At 35.8% G+C, this 23,980-nt stretch overlaps 1 protein-coding gene across 3 annotated transcripts in view; it reads left to right on the top strand.

The window, feature by feature from the left end:
* The first annotated feature begins 2,290 nt into the window (after nucleotides 1–2,290).
* Nucleotides 2,291–23,980, top strand: part of LOC120422210 (transmembrane protein 64) — a 30,659-nt gene continuing 8,969 nt past the window's right edge. The window contains exons 1-2 of one of the 3 annotated variants that reach the window (XM_039585594.2): nucleotides 2,291–2,399; nucleotides 10,157–10,971. In XM_039585594.2, coding sequence (XP_039441528.1) covers nucleotides 10,193–10,971 — 779 coding nt within the window. In that variant the 5' untranslated portion in view covers nucleotides 2,291–2,399; nucleotides 10,157–10,192. Of the gene's footprint in view, nucleotides 3,063–10,156; nucleotides 10,972–23,980 lie in introns of all 3 variants that reach the window. The other 2 variants (XM_039585593.2, XM_039585592.2) reach the window with 2 other exon arrangements.

The raw sequence follows: 23,980 nt of genomic DNA, 5'->3' as shown, positions 1-23,980 counted from the left end.
TCAAAAGAAGCCATTTTTCATTATTAAACCTTTTCCTCTTTTTTCTTTGAGATGGGATAAACACTCAACCCCCGGTGGTTGGTCACTTTTTCGTTTGACACTTTTTTAGTTTGTACCCCGTTGGTTGGTCAAAGTCAAACTAAAAAGTGACGAACTGTCACTTTTTACACGGCGCTCACGCACACTATCAAAACAAACGTTTAGTAGTGTGTGTGAACTCCGTGTAAAAGGGGTGTCAAACTAAAAAGTGACCCCGTTCGTTTGACAACAGTTGGTGTCAAACCATCGGGGTTTGAGTGTAATACGTTGTATGGAACTTAAAATATATTTTTTGAGCCATATGGTGCATGATGGTCAAAAATCCGATTCCAGAGATATCTTTTTTTTAAAAATCGAAAATGTGGTCAAAAATGCAAAACGAAATTTGCAATCCGATTTAATTTTTATAACTTGCCGCTTTGGAGTTATAGTCACGTTAGGTTATAACTTTCGAAAATTTTCAGCATTTTTTATTTTATTTATACTATAGAAATTTTCAGCATTTTTCATTTTATTTATACTATAGATCTTCTTGATGCTGGGTCTCGTGGCGCAGGGGTAGCGGCTTCGGCTGCCGATCCCGATGATGCTATGAGACGCGGGTTCGATTCCCGCCTTATCCACTGAGCTTCTATCGGATGGTGAAGTAAAACGTCGGTCCCGGTTTCTCCTGTCTCGTCAGAGGCGCTGGAGCAGAAATCCCACGTTAGAGGAAGGCCATGCCCCGGGGGGCGTAGTGCCAATAGTTTCGTTTTTTTATCTTCTTGATACAAAGGCACCTCCGATAATTACTCCGATTACCTGCTTTCTGCGATTTTGAAAAATTGGACAATTCTGGAGTTTTTTTTATTTTTTGAAAAGGTCCCATAAACTAAATTTTAAGTTTTTGTTTTATGGGTTAATACCCCTGACTCAAGGCGGTTTCAAAAATACCCAAAAAGCAAAAACTAAAAAATTGGTTTATTGGACCTTTTTTTTTTTAAAAAAAAACTCCAAAATTGGGTCCTAAAATGATGCTTAGATTGCTGATATTATTGTTTACAGCGATAAAGCTCATTTTTCTGAGTACAATGACCCTATGTACGACCACAAAGAGTTGAAAATGGATTTTTAAATCAATTTTGAAAAATCAACCACACGGTCCTTCTTGACAGAAAAGCTCCTACTTGACAGCTCGTTCCAAAGGGTCCATAGCAGCCGTCCCCTAACATGACAGTTTTCGTGAATTGCGCGTATCCACCGACAGATGGCATGTGGACCTCGTCGGAGTCCGCCCATTAAAAACGCAACTCAAAATTTGCATGGGAAACTTTTTTTCCGTGACGGCTTTCGCGGCACGCTCCCTCCAACTGTTCGAGACTAATATTTTAACGTGGCGTATCTTTAAACAAGTTTTTCAAGAAAATGATTCCAGAATGCTTATTTTGTCGTTTTAAACCGAAAGTAGGCAAAAACTATATTAATTTAAACTATTCGCCATTTTCAAATGTTTGGCTAGATGATATCAAAGGCCGCCATCTTAGGCCCACTGGGCCCACAAAAAGAGGTACGCTCAGTTTGTATGGGAGCTGTCAACATGCTCCCGGGCTGGTCCATAGTTGATCCATCGAAAAAATCTGGAGTTTTTTTTAAAGGTCCAATAAACCAAATTTTCAGTTTTTGCTTTTTGGGTGTTTTTTAATACCCCTGACTCAAGGCGGTTTCAAAAACACCCAAAAAGCAAAACTGAAAATTTGGTTTATTTGCCCTTTTCAAAAAAAAAAAGCTCCAGAAATGTTGTCTTTCAAAATGAAAAAAAGTGATCAGAAATTGTTTTCAATCGTTTTTTTTACCGTTGTACATAAAAATTGACATAGGGCTAAAGTACCCAATTAGTTTCTGAGAGCAGCAGAGATACATTAATTTTAAACTGACGATATCTCGGAAACTATTGGTTCCATTATCAATTTTAAAATATGAAACTCTTGTGATTTTGTTTTATCTTTTCAATGAAAAGAATTTCCCAATGTCCATGTTTACTTCCAACTGTGAATGCGCAGAAATTTTATTAGTCGGTTTATTGGTAAACAAATGAAGCTTTTTTAAAATTTAATCAAGATAAATCAATTTTTTTTTATTTAATAAAAACGGTAAACCATAACACATGTTTTACACCTCCCCCCTGTACCGTGTACAAAAGCTCCCTCTCTCGCAGCATAACCGCAAAGCTTTCGGAGAGAAAAGCTTCTTCCCCACATCGCACGCACCAAATCAAAACAAGTTTTCTCTCGCTTTGTTGACAGCTGCTGCTCTCGCTCAGTGTAGTGCGAGACTTCAACCAACGCGGTTCGACTTTCCAAAACGTGAGCGCTTCGTCGCAGGTAAACAAACTCGTGTTCCGTCGTCGTTGCCTCCGGGGAGGTGGGGGATTTTGTACCGTGCAAGTCCAGCAATAATTTGCCACTGCGCGCGGCCGTCAGCAGTTGCAGTATTATTTACGAGATTTTCGGTGGTTCCCTGGTGGACATTGGAGAAGGGGGCAGATGCTGGACGGGTTCCAACGAGGAGGAATTCCCTAGAGATTGATTTCCCCGGACCTGTGCCAGTATGGAATTGGCAGCTTCCGACGTAGCAGCTTCATCAGCAGTGCGTTGTTTCAAGATTGATTAATTTTAGCATTTTTATTCTGGGATAAAAAGTGGTGTAAAATTATTGTACAGAGAAGTTTCGTGTGAAAAAAAGTTAATCCTGTTTGAAATCAGTTATTGGAAAACAGCTCGAAAATAGTGGTGAGAGAGTAGAGTGAATGAAACAAAATTGCTTCAAAAGTGGTCCATTTTCATCCAGCTTCCCAGAGTGGCAAAAGAAAGCAAGTGCAGCAAAATCTGCAATCCGTTCATCTTCGGGAGAGCTGAAACTAACCCCGAAGGCATTTGGTGCAAGAAGAAAAACAAAACTGGTGCATGAAAATTTCGAAACATCTAACAAAAGCAGCGCAGAGCAGCAACGAAAACCCCCCACGGGAATTCCTCCTCTAAAAAAAAGTTGGTGGCGTTTTCTTCTCTTGTATCGATTTTTCTCCCCCAACTCAATCAGCTCTCTCTCTCTCTCCCTCTGTATGTATGTTTTGCTTATGTTGGCCAGTCCGGATTATGCTTGTTCCGGTGCTGACGGTGTTGTTTTTGTTTTGAAACAGGGCCCACCCTCCTCAACCCCTCAACTTCCTGTTTCGAATGACCTTGGGCCGTTACTCCTTTCTCCTGGCCACACTAATGGGGAAAGTTGTTTGGAGCTCTAATGTCCCACCACCCCCTCATCTTTTACTGCTTTTTACCTCTTGTTTGTGTATTTGTGTGTCTGCCTTTAAGTAGTTCCGGATTGCATGAACTTTCCCTTTGCCGACCACCCGAGCCCGAGGCTGATGGGTTGGTCTCTTGCGTCATCTGAAAAGGTCGGGCAGACGCGAGGACCGGGCGGCGGAAATGTGCCATCATCAGCATAAAATGTGAACTATTACTTCCTGCTTTCCCCCCACTCCTAATTTGCAATATGCGATCGGTGAGAGGGGAGGGATGTGGGGTGTGTGTGTGCATTATGCAACAATTCTAGCACGAAAGGTTGTTATGGAATGTGGAGAAAGCAAGAATGCTATTAAGGTAAATTCAATCAAAGGCGGAAGATTGCAAATGACACTTGATTGATACTTCAATTCAATTATTTAAACTTAATTTCCAGTTAAATTTTGTTGTTTTGTTTTATAATAAATACTGTACAATCCGTAACCAAAAAACCAAAATTGAACATGTTTACAAAAGCTGGTATATTTTGTTTACAAACCATTTTAAAAATGGGTCAAACTGCAATAAGTTATGTACAACTATACTAAAGGAAACAATGTACGAAAACTCAGCCCAGATAATTAAGCTTGAGGCTAATTCAAGTGACTGTAAAATTGCAGGGATCAATGTACTTTTTTAAACAATTGATTGTAAAATGGTATGACGATAAATTTAACGGCAAATGCTTATGGGTTTTGGAAATCGATTTTTGGTCATATTTTGGGTTTAAATGATAATTTTACATGGAAACCCAAAATATGACCAAAAATCGATTTTTCGACACTTTGGGTCAATTCTGAGGGCAGATTCAGATTCAGCGGGCAAAATTACATGGAAAAACATATATTTGGACAATTTTCGAAATTCGTTAGGGTGGTCCCATAAGGTTTTCCCTTGAAAATTAGACTTTTTCAAATGAAGATATCTCGAGTTTAAAGAAAAACACCCCTGAGATTTTTTCAGCGTTTGTAGTTCTGGATCTCTTCTTTCAAATGCAGCCTAGTGCTTAAAATTTGGCTTGCGCCTTTTCGAGATATTTAAGTTTTAAATTTGCATCTTTTTTACCTTAAAATCGCTGTAACTTTTGACCCTTAAGTTCAAATTGACTTGTCAGATAATAAAAATGTTTGTTTTTTAGAGCTCTAAAAGTGCTCCGAATACCACTTTTCTCTAAAACTTAACCCTGAATTGCCACGTTAAAAAAACTGAAGGTTTGCTCAGATGCTTTCTATATATTTTGCCGTAGAAGGCGTAGATTACGAGATAAAATTTTGGTGTCTTGGACAAAGTTGCTTGGATTGGCAAGCCCGTCAACTTTCTAGAAGACGAAAAAATTCCCAAAAATATTCCTGTAAAGTTAGATTTCCAAAATCTCCCTAATCGTGAACCACCCTAATTTTCAACCAAACCAAAAGTTGCCCCTTTCCATATGCAACAACTCTTCTGAAGACACCAAAGCTCCAAAACTTAACCATTTTTCGGAAAATCCATTTTCCACTTAATTTTGCAATCTGGACCACTGTGCAATGAGTTTTAGTCAATTTCGAACAACTTTCTAGAACAAAGCTAATTTTTTAACCCACATGCTGACGACGGATCCCTACGGATTCCGTCTGTAATGGTTGGGTATTTTTAATAAAATTAAATTTATAATGATTCTTAATATTTTTTAAATTCAAATCATCTGAAAGTTTTAAAAAAATTAATTTCTGTTAATTTTCTGACCTTCAACATAGAAGATATCAAATTTAACCAAAAAATCATGAAATGACATGAACACACTGTGCTGATCATGTCAGTAGCAGGTAGTTTCAAAGGCTCAATTGGCAAAGTTAATAGTTTTAATCTTTTCAATCTACCTAAGGTTTTAATCCAGACTTGGTAGATTTACCTGACTTTTATTGCTGCACTAAACTGCCGTTCTACGCATAATTGTCCCATTTCATTTTTATGTATGTTTTAAGTTTAAAAACTGGTCCGGCCCACTAACCGGATTGATATTTTTTGCAAACTTTCAACAAAGTTATGTTCACTGGTGATTTGAGAACCGATTCCATCAAAAATCATAAAAAAATGAAATTTTTTGATGTGACGGTCAAAATGTGAAAATTGAACTCAATTACATATCAAACTAAGTTTAAACTATATTTAGTGAAATTCCCTCCACAAAGTACGTCACGCTTTAAGGGGGGGCGGGTTTGTCACAAGTGGGGGTGGTACGAGAGACTGTGACGTCACGCTAGACTATTTCTTGAATACCGTAAACCGGGGTGACTTTGATAGGATTTCAATTTGTTTTTAGAATATTTTCCAACAGGTAAGGTTTTTCTCGAGATTATTATTTTTAAAACATGTACTGGGGTAGATTACACAAAGTCCATGTACTATTTCGGAAAAATTCAATAATGTTTAGAAAAATATTTACGTTAAAAATTCTTAGTTTTAATTCCGGGGTGACTTTGATAGTCATAGTTTTTCTTGTTAAAATCATATTTAAGATGTTCAAATTTTATGTGTACGTTGAATGTACCATCACTAAAGAAGCTGATATAGTTTTTGAGAAAAAAAAACAATGTTTATATTTAGTTAACTAAATGTATAAGCTTTTTAGCAAAAAAACATATAAATTTTAGGTAAAATTGTTAAAAAGTCGGAATTTTGCCTGAAATTTGTTAAAACTAGTTTTGTTTATAAAATTATCGATTTCTATTGCATTTTATACTGAATTCAAAGCACGAATCACAAGTTTTCACATTTTACATGAAATTTGTTCAACTGAAATTGCATATAAATTTGGAGATTTTTTTTAAATGTGTTTCAAAAATACATATTATTTATTATTTACAAACTTTTTTAACCTTCTCCTAGTGGAAAATTGTCCAAAGAATCCGAAAATGCATTCCATTTTCCGATTAAAAATAATGTTCATTGGGAAAATCATGACACTTTGAGAAGTTTAAAATAATGACTTTCATCAACATTTTCTTAACTATAGTTAAGGCTGGTACAAATATTTTTAAAAGTTTTTGTCACCCCCCCCCCTTCAAAATTGGCCCGAAAAATCAGGGGGCAAAAAAAATATTTTTACAATAAACTTCAAAATTTCAATGAAAATTCAAGTGCAACCAGCTGAAATCAAATTAAAATACATTCTTCTGCGTTTAAAATCATTTTTAGCATGTTTGGGTTTATTAAGATTTTTTGAAAATTTTCGATGCCAAATCTTTTTTTTTTCGATACAATTTTTGTTTTTGTCAGATCTTAGATTTTTTGAAAACTAATGATTGTAAAACAATTGAACTAGTGTAAAATGCATTTTAAAACACTTTTTTCATTTAAATGTGAAGACTATGGCTTGTTATTTAAATTTATATTTTTTTTATTTTTTTGCTCCCCCCCCCCCTTGACCTCGGCCAGGGCCGAGGGACAAAACTTTTTTAAATATTTGCATCGGCCTAACTAACTTTTTAAACTTGTCAAAATTTTATGAAAAGTTCTTCTTGAGGTACTTTGAACACTTCTCTACCACGGTCAGTATGTTTCTAAACCATTCCTTACGTATTTTAATTGTACTCTTAATTTTGCGGAAAAATCGCAAACCTATCAAAGTCAACCCGGCTATCAAAGTCACCCCGTTTTACGGTACTGAAAATTCAACATAAGTTTAATACTTGATAAACTTTATTCATAAATCAAACACGGTTCAAAGCTTTAAGAAACAGAGTATTTGATAATAGATTTAATATGCCTAAGCCATCAGATTAAAAAAAATATGGATGTTTCTGTCGACATTAAAAACTTTCCCGGTCAAACTCCGAATTTCAAAATAATACTTTTTATAAATCATGCTAAAACTGTGCACAAAAAACAAGATGGGGGGGTTCCCACAAAACGTAACGTGCTTATCGAGGGGGGGGGGGGTCAGAGCCAGCGTGACAACGTGTGACATGAGGGGGAGGGGAGATTAATTTTGGCCGATTTTAGCGTGACATACTTTATGGATGACGCCTTACTTTTCATCGCAATATCTAAAGTAGTTTCAGCATTCATTCTTTTTGCAACTTGTTGCATAAACAAAACACTTATTTTTTTAAGAATAATTCAAGATATTTCACCTATATTTGAAAAGAAATCGGAAAATAATCGTTTTTCAAAGTATCACAAAATTGCTAAGACACTCAGAAAGTTAAAAAAAAACAAAAAAACTTTTCGAAAATTCTGATAAATCGCAAATAATACATGTTTTACATTTTGTAGAACATTGTTACACTCTAAAAAATAACCCTGCAATGTCTAATCTAATCTAATCTAATTAGACCCAAGTTCAAGTTACCGCAGTTTTAGTGAAAAAGTTGATTTTTTCCCGTTTTCGTCATTTTCCCATTTCTGCGCGTCGAAAAGCCCAGTTTTTATTTTCAAAAAATCGTATCTCAGAGTATTGAAAACATAACTTCAACATTTTTTGATATGTTTTGTGAAATTTTCCGAGGAATCCGATAAAAATATTTTCAGACATATGCCCTTTGGTCCCGAGACCTTCAAAACAGCATTGTAAGTTTTCATACGACCTTTTCAAATGTTTAGCTAGATTTTTGAAACTTTTTATTATTTTTCCCAAATAGCCAAATTAATCACCCTTCATTTGCGTCTAGGACAGCTAAAATCGGATGAAATGGTGCGGAGATATGATTTTCTGAAAAAAGTGTTTTTTGCGAAAAATGACAAAAATTGCCATTTTTCGCACCACCCTAACACGGCGTAGGTCACCCTAATGGCCAAACAAAAAAAATACGGGTCTAATTATTTCGGCCAAGGAACCCCCAGAAAAATTTTGTGCCCGACCGATTTTTTTCGAATCATGCTGTTTTCGTGGGGAATTGCTGATTACTAAAAAAAAAGAGATAATAATCAACCTACCAAATTTACCAAAATTTCCAATTTTTCAACCTTCCAAATTTCAACTTTTTTCAACTTTCATAAAAATTTAAGTTAGATTTTACTTAATGGTCTTAAATTGTTCATTATGTTCTCCTTAAAACATAAAATAAAACTAAAAATAATTTAAAAAGCTTCATCATTCCGGTACGAGAATCGAACCCACGACCTATGGATTGGAAACCCAGCATGCCGCTTGTTGGAATCCATCCCCCTACCGGCCAGTATTCCCAGTGAGCAGAGATTTACTTTTTTTAGGGATCTGACTGTGCCGAGCCAGACAGGAATCGAACCCATCACCTTCCGCTTACAAGGCGAAACCCGTAACCTCACGGACATTGCAATAGTTCAACGCATTCGTTTTACTACACTGAAATAAAAAAAAACGAATTCCTAAATTCTAGGAATTTTGCCTCCTTTCCTTATTAAGTAATCCAAAAAAAACCCAACTACTAAATTAGAAAAGGAGCCAAAATTCTTAGAATTTAGGGATTTGGTACTTTTTTTTAATTTCAGTGTACGGGAGTTTGCTCTTTTTCTTAAAGCGGCTCTATCTCAGCAACCCGAGGTCCCATCTTCAATGTCTCTTAGACAATTTTATAGCAAATTTTCTGAACTTTTCAAAAAAAATATTTTTAGAAATTTTTAAAAATTGAAAAACTGCAAATATTTCGCTAAAATCAAACTTTCGGTGGCTATATCTTGAAAACGGAACCCTTTATCAAAAAATCTGTAAAGTTCTTTTCGATTGCAAATTCAATTTTGCATTAAAAAATAATTTCAAACTTGTTTTTGCATGAAACTTTGATTTTTTCCAAAAATCACTATTTTTTCAAAAATTCATAACTCGGCGGCAGATTTTTTGAGCATGTTTCTCTATGGCTCAAAAGTTGCGGATTTTTGTCCCCTAAAACATATAAAAAAATCTCGAAAATAAAAAAATACGTATTTTGGGAAATTGAGTTTTAGTGAAAAAAAGTTGATTAAAAAATATGCAATTTTTTTCCGTGTACCTATTTTTTTCTCAAAAGTCCTCAACAATACCTACAACTTTGCCGAAGAGACCAAATTGATCAGAAAATTCACTCAAAAGTTACAGCTGTTTGAATATTTACATACCATTTTTGTATGGACAGCAGCCAAAATTGTATGGAGACTTGTATGTATGAACCAATGACGCAAAATAGCTTATTTGGTCATAGGGAAGGCCCCCACAAAGTTTAAGTCAAATAAAAAAATACAAAAAATAAAAATGGTCGAAATCGGCCGATTTCGTAGAGCGTTGCTCAGCTTCAACAGAGTTCAATTTTGTGACATTACGATGAAACAGAATATAAACAAATTGATAGAAATGTCTCATTTGACCTTCAATTTCGGTATTCTTAGACAATTTCGCATAGAAAAGATGTTCATTCAAAACAACATCGGTAACTAGAGCATCACTGGTTTCGTGACACTGTTTTTTTCCGTTTGTTTTGTCATGCACACCACCCACTCCTCCCGTCCACTCCCACTTAGTAGGGACGGGGGAGATCGTAAAGCGTATTTTTATGCTGATGAAATTTCCTTGCCAAGCGACTACTCTCCCTGCTCGACTGCGACCGTTAAAATTATAATTGTTCTTTCTACACTAAAACCCCACACCTAAAACACAACAAAAACAAAAAACTGCACAAACCCTTTGCTTTCTTCACCTCTTGCTGTACATAAGACTATCCCGCATGGGGCCACTCTCTCTCTTGGTAGTTTCCCTCTGGTTGGGGTCTCACTTTTTTGTTTTCGTATTCAGCGCTCAACTGGGCTAGTTGGTCGCGCGCGCTCGCAAACAAAGTTGTAATTCATCAGGTGAAAATCCGTTTTTGCAGTTGATGAGCTGGTGAGACGCGGCCACGTCGAGCGCCATGGATAGTAGGACCACCAAAAGCACCACCTCGTACGAACTAGATGATGGAACAGCAGCAAAAACCGCAAAAGACAAGTTTCTCCGAGCCTCGTCGCCAACCTTCCTACTGCCACCGCCTTCACCGCCAACACTCTCGAGTGCCGCCGCCGGCCGGATCAGTCCACCAACGTTGTCGATCGACGACGATTACGGCTACGACTACCACCAGGAGGTCGTGTCACCCCCGACGAAAGCGAAAGCAGCCCTCTTCTGTGACCTGGATCTGCCGCAGCATTACGCGAAAACCGGCTCGTCTTCGGTCGCGTACCATCACCATCTGGTGTTAGAGCATAACCGGTACCACCAGCAGCATCACCATCCGCATCTGCAGCTGCAAAAGCCGAAGCCGGACAAGACCGGCGACGTAGACATGCGCGACAGCTACTGCTTCCTGCGGTTGCAACGGTTCGTGGCGCGCAATCCCGTCCTCAACTACCTGCTGCCGGTGGTCGTCGTAGCGGTGCTGATCTTCGTGATCTACGCCTTCCGGGACTACGCCAAGTCGATTCTGTACTGGATCGAGACGCAGAACTCGTGGATCATTTTCGGCATCTTTCTGTGTCTGTTCACGATCGTGAGTTTCCCCGTGACGGTGGGCTACCTGGTGTTGATCATCAGCAGTGGCTATCTGTTCGGGTTCATCAAGGGTCTGCTGACGGTGGTGATTGGGGCGAATCTGGGGGTGGCGATCGCCCACAACACGATCAAGAGCATGCAGTCGCGGTTGCCGATTCACAAGTGAGTAGATATTTTATCAGTTAATTTTATTATAACAAATAAAACTCAGATCACTCAACTTTCAAGGGATCTCAGATCTGTAACTAAAGATCTGAAGAATATTGACTATCGATAAAATTATGTAAAATCCGCCAGATGACGCAACCTTCAAATCGGTGAATGACTTTGGCCTTCGACAGCTCAGGCTACCGCTTTTCGTTGTCGTTGTCAAATTTTCAAAACTGCTGCCTTCCTAATAGGGCCGACTTGGGAGGGTGCTAACGACAATCGCAAACAGACAACTCAGCCGGGCTTGTGTTGGGACTTTATTTCTAGTAGGTATTTGCACAAGTGTCGTGCAAATATTATATCCACCACGGCAGGCAATAAGTGTCTCATGTTTATGCCAACGACGATACAATTGACACGTCGTCGTTCAGTTACTTCCAGAGGCAAACAATTTAATTGTGTGCGGAGCTGGTGGCCAAAAGAGAGAGAGCAGCCATATAGGTGATCATCAGTAACCACCATGTGACTCGAACCGTGCGATGTTACTTTCTCTGCAAATTTCGCCACATTGAATGTGTTTGTTTGTATGTACTTGAAGATAAATCATTTATAAAAAATTAAACGAAAAAAATACATTAAAATCTGAAACAATATCCAACTCAAAAAATTTTCCTCCACGTTCCGCTGAATGCATAACAATATCCGCATACCGTGTCCCGGCGTCTTCGTCGTGACGGCGGCAACTCGCCGCCGGCAAAGACGTTCCAGACACATACGGCGGCGGCAGACCTTCTCCGCGCCACTTGGCCACGAGAGGTTCCACAAAAAAAAAGACTGCGCTCGGATGCCATGTTCAACGGTAATTACGTGAACGGTCCAAAGTCGTTTGTCGAATTGGCCTCATACATATGTAGGTATGCTTAAGCATTCGAGTGTCAGCCCACAAATACAATCGTCAAACACTTTGGAGTCCGGTGTTGTTGAACAAAGGGTTGGACTGCAACATTTTACCAACTCATTAAATCTGCAAAAAAAAGTTGGTGAAAAGTTGTGAATAAATTAATTGTAAATTTTGTTGTTGTTGTGCTGCATTTGAATTTGCCATAACCTTTAAAAAAACACATTTTTAATGGATAAATTCTCAATTTTAAATTTTGCAATGTATCTAGACTGAGCCAAATGGATTTTCTGAAAACTTTTTTCGGAGAATTAGTGCGTTCAAAATCACGATGTAATTGCATGTAATTGCGATGCACTCTTACAAAAAAAAAAACACTTAGATTTTGGCAACATTCTACACAACAACAAAAAAGTAGTAATCCAACTGCGTGTAAAAGGCTTAGGTGTAAACAATTTTTTTGCAAACTTCGTCTTGTCTTTTTTCGTTTCTTGAAGTTTTTATCTTGTTTGCTTATTCAGCCTCCTGTGATCAAATTTTGATTTTACGTAACTTTTCCCTTACAATCTGCAGATTTTCCGGAATCGGTTCCAGAGTGGTTGACACTTTTTGGCGTAATAACCTTCCTTGGCCTTATACGAACCCAACGCAACAAAGAGCGCCTCGATCCGACGCTCCGTAACTATTGAACTGAATCGCGTTCGAACAAAACCGTCGAAATTTTTTATCTATCGACGTCGTCGTGCTATCTTGTCGCACCCGCCATTTCGACGTTCCGAGAAAACCGAAAGCAAACAATAACAAACACATTTTGTTTGGCTGACTATTATGTGTATTGTCCCGCTGTTTGGTTGAAGTTGGTTGCTGGAGTCCCGAGTTTTAATTACAAATGATTACGGTAGTCTAACTTGTACGTGCGTCAAACGCATTCTGGCCTGAAATCCCTTTGGCCAGTTGTCGCATTTGAGCAATTCTCTACCAAAACCGGAAATGGATTTTATTTGTTTTTTTTTATTTAGCTCAAATTTTGTGGGGGCCTTCCCTATGACCAAATAAACTATTTTGTGTGATTGGTTCATCCATACAAGTCTCCATACAATTTTGGCTGCTGTCCATACAAATATGGTATGTAAATATTCAAACAGCTGTAACTTTTGAGTGAGTTTTCTGATCAATTTGGTGTCTTCGGCAAAGTTGTAGGTATTGTTGAGGACTTTTGAGAAAAAATAGGTACACGGAAAAAAAATTGCAGATTTTTTTTATCAACTTTTTTTTTCACTAAAACTCAATTTCCCAAAATACCTATTTTTTGATTTTAGACAAACAACAAAAATCCGCAACTTTTGAGTCATAGAGAAACATGGTCAAAACATCTGCCGCCGAGTTATAATTTTTTGAAAAATAGTGATTTTTGGAAAAAAATTAAGTTTCATGCAAAAACAAGCTTGACATTATTTTTTAATGCAAAATTGAATTTGCAATCGAAAAGTACTTTACAGATTTTTTGATAAAGGGCTCCGTTGCTCGGGTTGCTGAGATAGAGCCGCTTTAAGAAAAAGAAACACGAAAATTGAAGTTTTCTTAATCTCACCAAAACAACCCACCATTTTCTAAAGACCATATCTTTGCAAATAATGGTCCGATTTTCAATTTTAATACATGAAAAATTCGTAAAATTTTCCGATCCTTTCGAAAAAAAATATTTTGAATTTTTTTAAATCAAGACTAGCATTTTAAATGGGCTTAATATTCAATGTTCGGCCCTTTTTAAATGTTTGTCTTGTTTTAAACATTTTCAAAATATTTTTTTCGAAGAGATCGGAAAATTTCACGAATGTTTCATGTTTTAACATTGATAATCGGACCATTAGTTGCTGAGATATCGTCATTAGAAAATTGTGGGTTATTTTGGTGAGATTAAGAAAACTTCAATTTTCGTGTTTCTTTTTCTTAAAGCGGCTCTATCTCAGCAACCCGAGGTCCAATCTTTAATGTCTCTTAGATAATTTAATAGCAAATTTTCTAAACTTTTCAAAAAAATATTTTTAGAAATTACCACTATTTTTAAAAATTGAAAAACTGCAAATATTTCGCTAAAATCAAACTTTCGGTGGCTATATCTTGAAAACGGAGCCCTTTATCAAAAAATCTGTAAAGTACTTTTTGATTGCAAATTAAATTTTGCATTAAAAAATAATGTCAAACTTGTTTTTGCATGAAACTTCGATTTTTTCCAAAAATCACTATTTTTTCAAAAATTCGGCGGCAGATGTTTTGACCATGTTTCTCTATGGCTCAAAAGTTGCGGATTTTTGTCCCCTAAAACATATCAAAAAATCTCAAAAATCAAAAAATAGGTATTTTGGGAAATTGAGTTTTAGTTAAAAAAATGTTTGTAAAAAAATCTGCAATTTTTTTTCCGTGTGCCTTTTTTTCTCAAAAGTCCTCAACAATACCTACAACTTTGCCGAAGACACCAAATTGATCAGAAAATTCAAATTTCGATCATTCGAGTTTTTTGTATTTGTCAGGCTGAAACTTTTTGGTGCCTTTGGTATGCCCAAAGATGCCATTTTGCATCATTAGTTTGTCCATATAATTTTCCATACAAATTTAGCTGTTAATACAAAAATTATATATGAAAATTCAAAAATCTGTATCTTTTGAAGGATTTTTTGGATCGATTTGGTGTCATCGGCAAAGTTGTAGGATTACACTGAAAAAAATTATACAATGTTAAAAATATGGTGATTTTTTATTCAACTTTTTGTTACTCAAACTTGATTTGCAAAAGAAAATACTATTTTTTATTATTTGATATGTTTTAGGGGACATAAATGCCAACTTTTAAGAAATTTCCAGGTTGTGCAAAAAATCGTTGAACGAGTTATGAATTTTTGAATCTACACAGATTAAAAAAAAACTGAAATATTGGTCGCAAAAAATGTTCGACTTCATTTTTCAATGCAAAATCATATTTGAAATCAAAGTACTTAAGTGAAATTTTGATAAAGTGTACCGTTTTCAAGTTATAGCCTTTTTTAGGTAACTTTTTTGAAAATAGTCGCAAATGATCGATTTCGTAGAGAACTGCTCCATAACAAAGATAAAACTAAAAAATGTCTATATTGAATTTCTTCCAGCCAAGTCGTAATTGTTTGGAAAAATATTCAATGTTGCTTTACAATAAAACACTCATTTAACGAAATACAACATAATTTTTATTTTAGGCAATGAATAAATTACACTGATGTTATTATAAACACACTTATTATTATTTTTTGCTTGAACACATAATCTGAAAATTATAGTTTTGTAATTCATTCAAATTATATAAAAATTCATTGAGAAAATGTAAAGTGATTAATGTATCGAGTAGATTTTTGTGCATAAAACTTTACTAGAAAGGGGTTTATCAGAAGGAAAAAAGTTGTGCGGAAAGGAAGTTTATCAAAATTCAACTTTCAAACTAGTACCTATTGTTTATTTGTGATTCATAAACGGCCCGCTATACTGCGGCAAATCGTCAAAATGGCCCTCGAGGTTCAGCTGGCTGAGAACACTGAGTTGAAATAAACAAAAATCCTTAAATTTATTGCTAAAACATTTAAAATACTTAGCAACTAGTTTTAAACTGATATTTTATTTCGGTTATTATACAATGTCAGATAAAGTTAACAGTTGAGAAGCATCTTTGTTATCTTTTTTTTAATCCTTCACAATTAAAAAAAAATATGATCGGTTTTCAAATAACAGCAGATTTGCCATCCTCAGTTTCAATTGCTTCAAAGACCTTAATAAAACCTGAGCTATTACTTGAAAGCGATCCTCAATCATTCAATAAGCACGACTCGTTCTGACCATAATTCGCAGAGAAAGCAATTTCAAGAGTGCACAAAACCGCACTGGTAGTAGCGCTTGTGTGGAGTGTACGGATTAGTACGATGGTTTATACTTTTTACACAATGTTTAATTACTATTTGCACGCTACGGTTTTGCGCAACCTACTGGTGGTGCACACACGTGACTGCATGTTTCCAGTTGGCGTCATTCTTTCACGTCTAGAATAATTGAGCTTCTGGGAAATTCAGTGACATTTATTGGCAGACTTGACCGTGTTGAACATATTTTCTCATTCTATATTTGAGTAGTTTTGTTTCTTTTTTTTTTCAATTTCAGATTTCGATTTTAATTCGAATTTTAGTAACGATTTCGTTAGAGAAATTTACTGGAACCGAATCAATTTATATCAGTTCCACTCAATCTCACCCAAATTCGTGTTCGATGTCGTATCTGGAGCGGAAAGTAAATTAAAACCCCAAAATTCAACACTCGACATGACTGCTGGTTGATGTGTATTAAACGAAAACTTCCACCCGGACAGCATTTGCGCGTGGTTTATTTCCACCTCGCGGGACAGAGTGTGCGGCGGCGTTCGGTACTGGCCACTTGCCAACGATTTTCGGTGGCCACTAAAACTGACCGTTTATTGGCGCACAGCAGCTCGCTACTAGGGTTATTCCTGGCGTGCGGTTTTGGAGTCGAATCGGCTGGAAAATTCAACCGAAAGCAGCCACCCCATCTCCCACGCAAATTGACACGTTCCTATAATTGCATGTGGCAGTCAGGCAACGGCTTTCGAAATGAGTTTATTACCGATTTTTGCACTCGAACTTCAACGACGAAATCGAAGTCACGATGCGATACCGCAGTGGAATACAAAACTCAATTCCTGATAAATACTGTTTACTGACGGAAATGGGCTGCGGAAATTAGTCACAACTTCAACGAATCGCCATCAGTAGCAGCAGCAGCAGCATGTTTTCAATCAGATAATTCTAAATTGCATTTTGAATTGGCAAACGGCCAATCGACTGGCTCCAACGCCGTCGTCATCAGGGGAGATAAGCAGTGGGAATTACAGTGGAATCACGGTTGGATTACAAATGAGTTGAAATTTAGTAGCGCAGTTTCGATTCTTGAGGTCGTCGAATGGAGAATTTTGCTTTGTTTGATTACCCTGTAATTTGTTAAGTGTAACACCTAACTTTCAATTCTTTACAAAGAAAATCAATCAAAAAATCATAAATGAGAAATTTCAAATTAGAAATTTGAAGTTTTCGATTCTTCAAAAACATAAAAAAAAACTTAAAAATTTATCGCTGTTGAAAACAAAATTTGAAACTGAATCTTGATTATTATGACCAGCCTGAAAATATCATTCTGTTTCCTTTTGTCACATTGCTAAACTATTTGAAAATATTTGGAATCGTTCAACTGGAGCATTTTTTTTGTGTATTATTATAATAATTTATAAATGTTAAACTAAATTTTTCTGCAAACATTTGAATTCCAATTGTTTGCCTTTCTTTCTATAGAAAGGTCAAGGTTTCACTTTATTGCTGAACATCATTTCTGTCTTTGTAAATATAATATTTCATTATCAAAATTTCAAACCGCTTAAAATTCACACTTAATCGATTTTCGTTGTTTAACTCCTGTAATTTTTTTTATTGGTACGGGTAAAACCAATTTAGGTTGATTTTCATTATCAGAAAAATTAAATTATCAAATATACCTAATCCAATCGTTTTTCAAAATATATACGAAACAATTAAAAACTTTTATACTTTTTTCAAAAATTTGTGCCTTTTTTAATTTGCACACAATTTGAATTCTTAAGCAGGTAGGTATTAGACTATGTCATACAAAATCGCACTTTTTGACAGTTTGGAAGTATGCCTGCTTTGTTTGCAGAAACGTCAGCCTGCAATCATTTTGAATTGTTTTCGAGTTTGCCGCAAACAAGTTTGTGAGTTTGGCAAACTTACAAACACGAAAAAGTGCGGGTTTGTTTGTCATAGTCTTATACCTGCTTTATTCAATTCTTTTAAAAATATGAAAATTCAATGAAAATATTAAAATACTGACAAAAACATTGATTTTTATTATTAAATATACAAATCTACATAATTAAAAGGGAAATAAAAAAATAGCCAAAATTATTAGGTAATTATTTCTCCATGTTAAAACGTTTGATGGTAGAAAAAATAAAAATAAATAAAATTTTAAATATGATTATTTTTTAACAATTTTCCATCCAATTGCTAATTTTTTTGATGGTTTTGCCCCCCTCCCCCTTCATATTTTCACAATAAATCAGGGGGCAAAAAATGCCTAAAATTTAAATTTGAAACTGAAACTAAAGTAAAATACCACAAATCGATATAAAACGTAAAAGTTTAGGGAAAACATATTTTCATAAATTCATTATTAATTTGTATATTTTTCGATAATAGCATAACTGTCAAAATGCATAAAAAAATTGAGCAATTTGTGAGAAGTATGGTCAACAATTTTGCCGCCGAGTTATGATGTTTTGAAAAAATAGTGTATTTTTGGAATTAATTTATTGTTTATTTATTTTGTTTACCTCATTTTTTTATCTTAATTTAAATTTGAAATCGAAAAGTACTTTACAGTTTGATTACACAATTTTTTACTATACTTCCTTATGGCTCAAATGATACGGGTTTTAGTCCCCTATGATAATCAAAAAAACTCCAAAATACAAAAATGCCAATTATGGGAAATTAAGTTTTTGTAAAAAAAAGTAAATAGGAATGATCAGCAAGATTGTTTTTTTCGTGTGCCTGTTTTTTTCTGAACAGTCCTTATCAAAACCTTCAACTTTGTCGAAGACACCAAATTGATCAAAAAATTACTTCAAAAGTTACTGATTTTCGAATATTTACGTATTTATGTATGGACAGCTGCCAAAATTGTATGGAGACTTGTATGGGTGAACCAATGACACAAAATGACTTTATTGGTCATTAGGGAAGGCCCCCACAAAGTTTGAGTCAAAGAAAAAATACAAATAAAATCCATTTCCGGTTTGGGTAGAGAATTGCTCAAATCCGGAAAATCGGTAAAATGTCGGCAATTCGAAAATGGGATTTAAGTTACTACCCTGGATATGGTGCTCGAAAATAATTTTAAAATCATTCGAAAAATGAACTTCTTTATTTGACCTCGTAGACCCACCTTCACGTATACCTATCGACTCAGAATCAAATTCTGAACAAATGTCTGTGCGTGTGTCTGGATGTGAGTCCGTGCACCGAAAAATATGCACCCGATTATCTCCGAATTTGCTGAACCGATTTGGGCCGTTTTGGTCTCATTCGATCCGTCTTGGGGTCCCACAAGACCCTAGTTAATATTATGAAATTTTGTAAAGTACTTCAAAAGTTATGCTAAAAAAACGGTTTTGACAAAAGTCCGGAAGATTGTAAAAAAGGTGGTTTGTGTAAAAAAAATCCCGTCATGCTATATATTATTAGAAAGGTATTTGAAAGACTCTAAAACATCGGAGATTTGACAACCCTATCAAAAGTTATTAGGTCTTAAGTGTTATTTAAACACTTTTCGGAGGCCGGTTCTCAGATATTTCGATGAAAATGATGTCAAGGTCCACCATGTGACACGTCGTTAGTTAGATAATTGAAAGACCTTTCAAATGAGCCCAAAACATCGAAGATCTGATAACCCTATCAAAAGTTATGAGCACTTAAGTGTTGTTTATACACTCTTTTGGAGACGGATCTCAGATATTTCGATGGAAACGATGTCCGGATCAATCATGCGACCTATCGTTGGATGCGTAATCAAAAGACCTATGGGACCATCCATAAACCACGTGGACACTTTAGGGGGGGGGGGGGGGGGGGATATGGCGATTGTCCACGATCCATACAAAAAAGTTTTTTTTTGTATGGACAATTGTCCACGAGGGGGGAGGGGGGGGGAAGATTCGCAAAAAAGTGTCCACGTGGTTTATGGATGGTCCCATCCAACGATTAAGTAACGTTTTTGGTTTTAGTTTTACTTATTTTGAATACAATATGACATGGACTTTTTCGATTAAAACCAAAGTTCAGTTAATGTTTTCAAACAAAGAATAAAAAAAACCTCAACCAACGCTCATTGAACTGTGTCAAACGTCGATGTAATGAAATTAAATCTTCTAGCTCGTACCACTTCCACAGCAACAAACTCCAAGATCAGAATCTTGACAGGCCATTTGACACCTGAGAAATCGATCGTATCTCGCTAATGAAACAAAAACAACCTCATAATCAAACCTGAAGCAGTGACTGACTGGCTCGCTGGCTACCGGAACTGACCGTGAAACGGATGATCAAGTTCATTGCGTTTAATCGCTGAGACAACCAACCAACGCTTCTGTACTCTAAAGCTGATAGCTGTGAGCAACAGGAGTCTGCGAACACGTTTTCATTCACACACGAAGTGGTTGGTGATGTAAATGCACCTCTGTTATTATGTACACAGATTCAGTGGATGTTTTTTTGTTGGAGTAATTGCGAATCGTTTCTTGGAACGTACGTGGTCGGAATTACGCTTGAGGTTCTGATTGACTGTCTCGGTTTGTTTTTGTTATCAAGCATTTCGCTTTGAATTATTCTTGAAATTTCCCAATGAAGGAGAATTTCAAATCTGGAATTGTCAAAAACGAAAATCACCGAAACAATCAAATTGAGTGGCTTGGAGTCAATTTGAATGACCTGCACTCAGCTTGAACCACTGAACAAGTGTGAAATCATCACAGACTGGAGCAGAGACAGCTGTTCTCAGCCAACAGTCACTAGAACGAGGTTAACTGTCGTTTGATCAAGCTTCATCAACTCGCGACTAACTTGCATCACACCATACTCGTGGGGGGACTTGGGAGCACATGTGGACAGCGACTTTATTCGGCTCTGGGGGGATTCATTGCATGTGGAATATGCCATGCCATATGGAGGAGACTATCTCGAAAACCTGTTTTGGGCAGATATACGAGTCGGAGATGTGCGTCACAAGTCCGGCGACGACGACGACGACGACGACTATTCGGAACCGGGAGAAAGTTGTGAGCTAATGTGTGGAAGGAAATAAATCATGTAACTGACCTCACCTATGAACGCAGGGGGAAAAGGTGGGAAAAACGAGTCAAAAGACGTAATCGATAGTCATGCTCGAAAGAATGAGGAGATGAAGGAACAGAAGACCTTCACGAGTATGAACGGGAAGTAGGGGAAATATACCCTTTCTAATCAAACACCTAGCTTCGTCATATGGAGAGTTTGATGCTCAATTAAAGCTCCAAAAATACTATTTATGCTATAAACTTGCCAGCAACAGCAAATTTATGTCATTTACTGGCCAAAAATTTAATGCACTTTTGTCACTCACTTGAAAAACAATCCCGAAACCTGTAAATAGTTAGCAAGCTTCATCAAAAAAACAAACGCTCCAAGTCTTTTGACATTTGATTTTTGACGACCCATTCCAATCGAAGGCTGAAGAAAACCGAGCGAGAAGCGAAGGCAAATAAAGAACAAAGGGTGGCCACCAACACCACCAGCAGCGCATGTTGGAGTCAGCCAGTGATGCCAGGAAACGTTCTCTATAAATGCTACTTCGTGAGTGTTTGCTTAAAATTTCATCAATTTTGGCAGCACTAAGCAGACCCAAAAGAGCGCTGGAAGAAAAAAGAACTAAGCTGAAAATAGAAAAATGGGCGTGGCCCAATGCATTCTCGACTGATTAGAATGCATTTGGGAAATATTTTTTTCAAATGCTTGTAAAAGGAATAGCATAACTTTTAATAAAAGTGAAAATAAACAGAAATGTTCATAAAAAGTTGCTCTACTCGTTGGTGTACTTGGTACTTGGTTAGTAAATTTCAAGGAACACTCCAGATTATCCAGCATCATTCGAAAACGACCGCTTATTGGGCTTAAAATGGGTATGTTTACCCTATCAGCTCGTGTAAACCTTGAAGAAGTCCATCGTCATCAGCGTCAGTGTGTGACGTATGAAGGACTTCCTAAAGAATAGAGTTCTACATTCTATACAAGTGTTTTGTCCATAATTGAAGATTTGGCTTTTATGCTAAATCAAATATTCCGAGAAAATCGGAATATCTTCTATCGCTTCGAGCAAAAATCTCGATTATGTCAAAAATGGATAATAGCCGTTTTCCAATATCTTACTTAATTTGTACTGGCCTGATTATGATAAGCAGTACAAAGGCCTGATTATGATTGGCTCATTTAGGATTTCCCTGCTAGTTAGTCAAATAAAATAACTGAAACAGGATAATACTTGTTTTGAAGGTTCAGATTCAATTGAATAAATTCAGATTTCATTCGATTTTTTTTTGTATTTTTTTATCCGGCTAAAACTTTTTTGGTGCCTTCGGTATGCCCAAAGAAGCCATTTTGCATCATTAGTTTGTCCATTTAATTTTCCATATAAATTTGGCAGCTGTCCATACAAAAATGATAAGTGAAAATTCAAAAATCTGTATCTTTTGAAGGAATTTTTTGATCGATTTGGTGTCTTCGGCAAAGTTGTAGGTATGGATATGGACTACACTGAAATAAATGATACATGGTAAAAAAAATTTGGTGATTTTTAATTTAACTTTTTGTCACTAAAACTTGATTTGCAAAAAAACACTATTTTTGCAATTCCGTCGTAAAACTGCTTACTTTTCCTGTCATTCTTGAACGACGAAATAGCCTACTTTTCTGTACCAAAAATAACAGAACCGAATAGCAACTTTTTTCAAAATAAATGCTGAAAAGTTCTAGTGTTTTTCGGAAATGCAAAAAATGTTGTATGGAACTCGTTGCAAAACTTGATTTTTTCAGCACTCTTCGTATTTATCCAACTCGGTGAACCTCGTTGGATAAATGTACGACTCGTGCTGAAAAAATCCTCTTTTTGCAACTGCAAAAATCGAATTTGCAATCAAAAAGTACTTCAGTGAATTTTTGATAAAGTGCACCGTTTTCAAGTTATAACCATTTTTAGGTAACTTTTTTGAAAATAGTCGCAGTTTTTCATTTTTTTTAAATTAGTGCCCATGTTTGCTCACCTTTGAAAACAATATTTTTGAAAAGCTGAGAAAATTCTCCATATTTTGCTTTATTGAACTTTATTGATACGACCTATAGTTGCTGAGATATTGCCATGCAAAGGTAAAAAAACAGGAAAATTGATGTTTTCTAAGTCTCACCCAAACAACCCACCATTTTCTAATGTCGATATCTCAGCAATTAATAGCCCGATTTTCAATGTTAAAATATGAAACATTCGTGAAATTTTCTGATCTCTTCGAAAAAAATATTTAAAAAAAATTAAAATCAAGACTAACATTCCAAATGAGCGTAATATTGAATGTTTGGCCCGTTCAAAATGTTAGTCTTGATTTAAAATTTAAAAAATATAAAAATATATTTTTTTTCGAAAAGATCGGAAAATTTTACGAATGTTTCATGTTTAACATTGTAAATCGGACCTATAGTTGCTGAGATATCGACATTAGAAAATGGTGGGTTGTTTGGTGAGACTTAGAAAACATCAATTTTCCTGTTTTTTAACCTTTGCATGGCAATATCTCAGCAACTATGGGTCGTATCAACAAAGTTCAAAAAAGCAAAATATAGAGAATTTTCTCAGCTTTTCAAAAAATTTGTTTTCAAAGGTGGGCAAACATGGGCACTAATTTAAAAAAAATGAAAAACTGCGACTATTTTCAAAAAAGTTACCTAAAAATGGTTATAACTTGAAAACGGAGCACTTTATCAAAAATTACTTTTTGATTGCAAATTCGATTTTACATCGCAAAATGAAGTTGAAAAATTTTTGCGAAAAAAAAAAATTTTTTTTTGAAAAAATCTGTATTGATTCAAAAAATCATAACTCGGTCAAAGATTTTTTGCCCATTCTGGAAATTTCTGAAAAGTTGGTATTTTATGTCCTCTAAAACATATAAAAAATTAAAAAAAATTAAAATAGTTTTTTTTTTTGCAAATCAAGTTTTAGTGACAAACAGTTAAATAAAAAATCACCAAAATTTTTTTACCGTGTATCATTTTTTTCAGTGTAGTCCATATCCATACCTACAACTTTGCCGAAGTCACCAAATCGATCAAAAAATTCCTTCAAAAGATACAGATTTTTTAATTTTCATACATAGTTGTTGTATGGACAGCTGCCAAATTTGTATGGAAAATTATATGGACAAATTAATGAAGCAAAATGGCT

The sequence above is a fragment of the Culex pipiens genome, chromosome 2 (genome assembly GCF_016801865.2).
Source record: "Culex pipiens pallens isolate TS chromosome 2, TS_CPP_V2, whole genome shotgun sequence".
In the NCBI taxonomy this organism is placed as follows: domain Eukaryota; kingdom Metazoa; phylum Arthropoda; class Insecta; order Diptera; family Culicidae; genus Culex; species Culex pipiens.
This window is presented reverse-complemented; position numbering and strand designations above follow the sequence as displayed.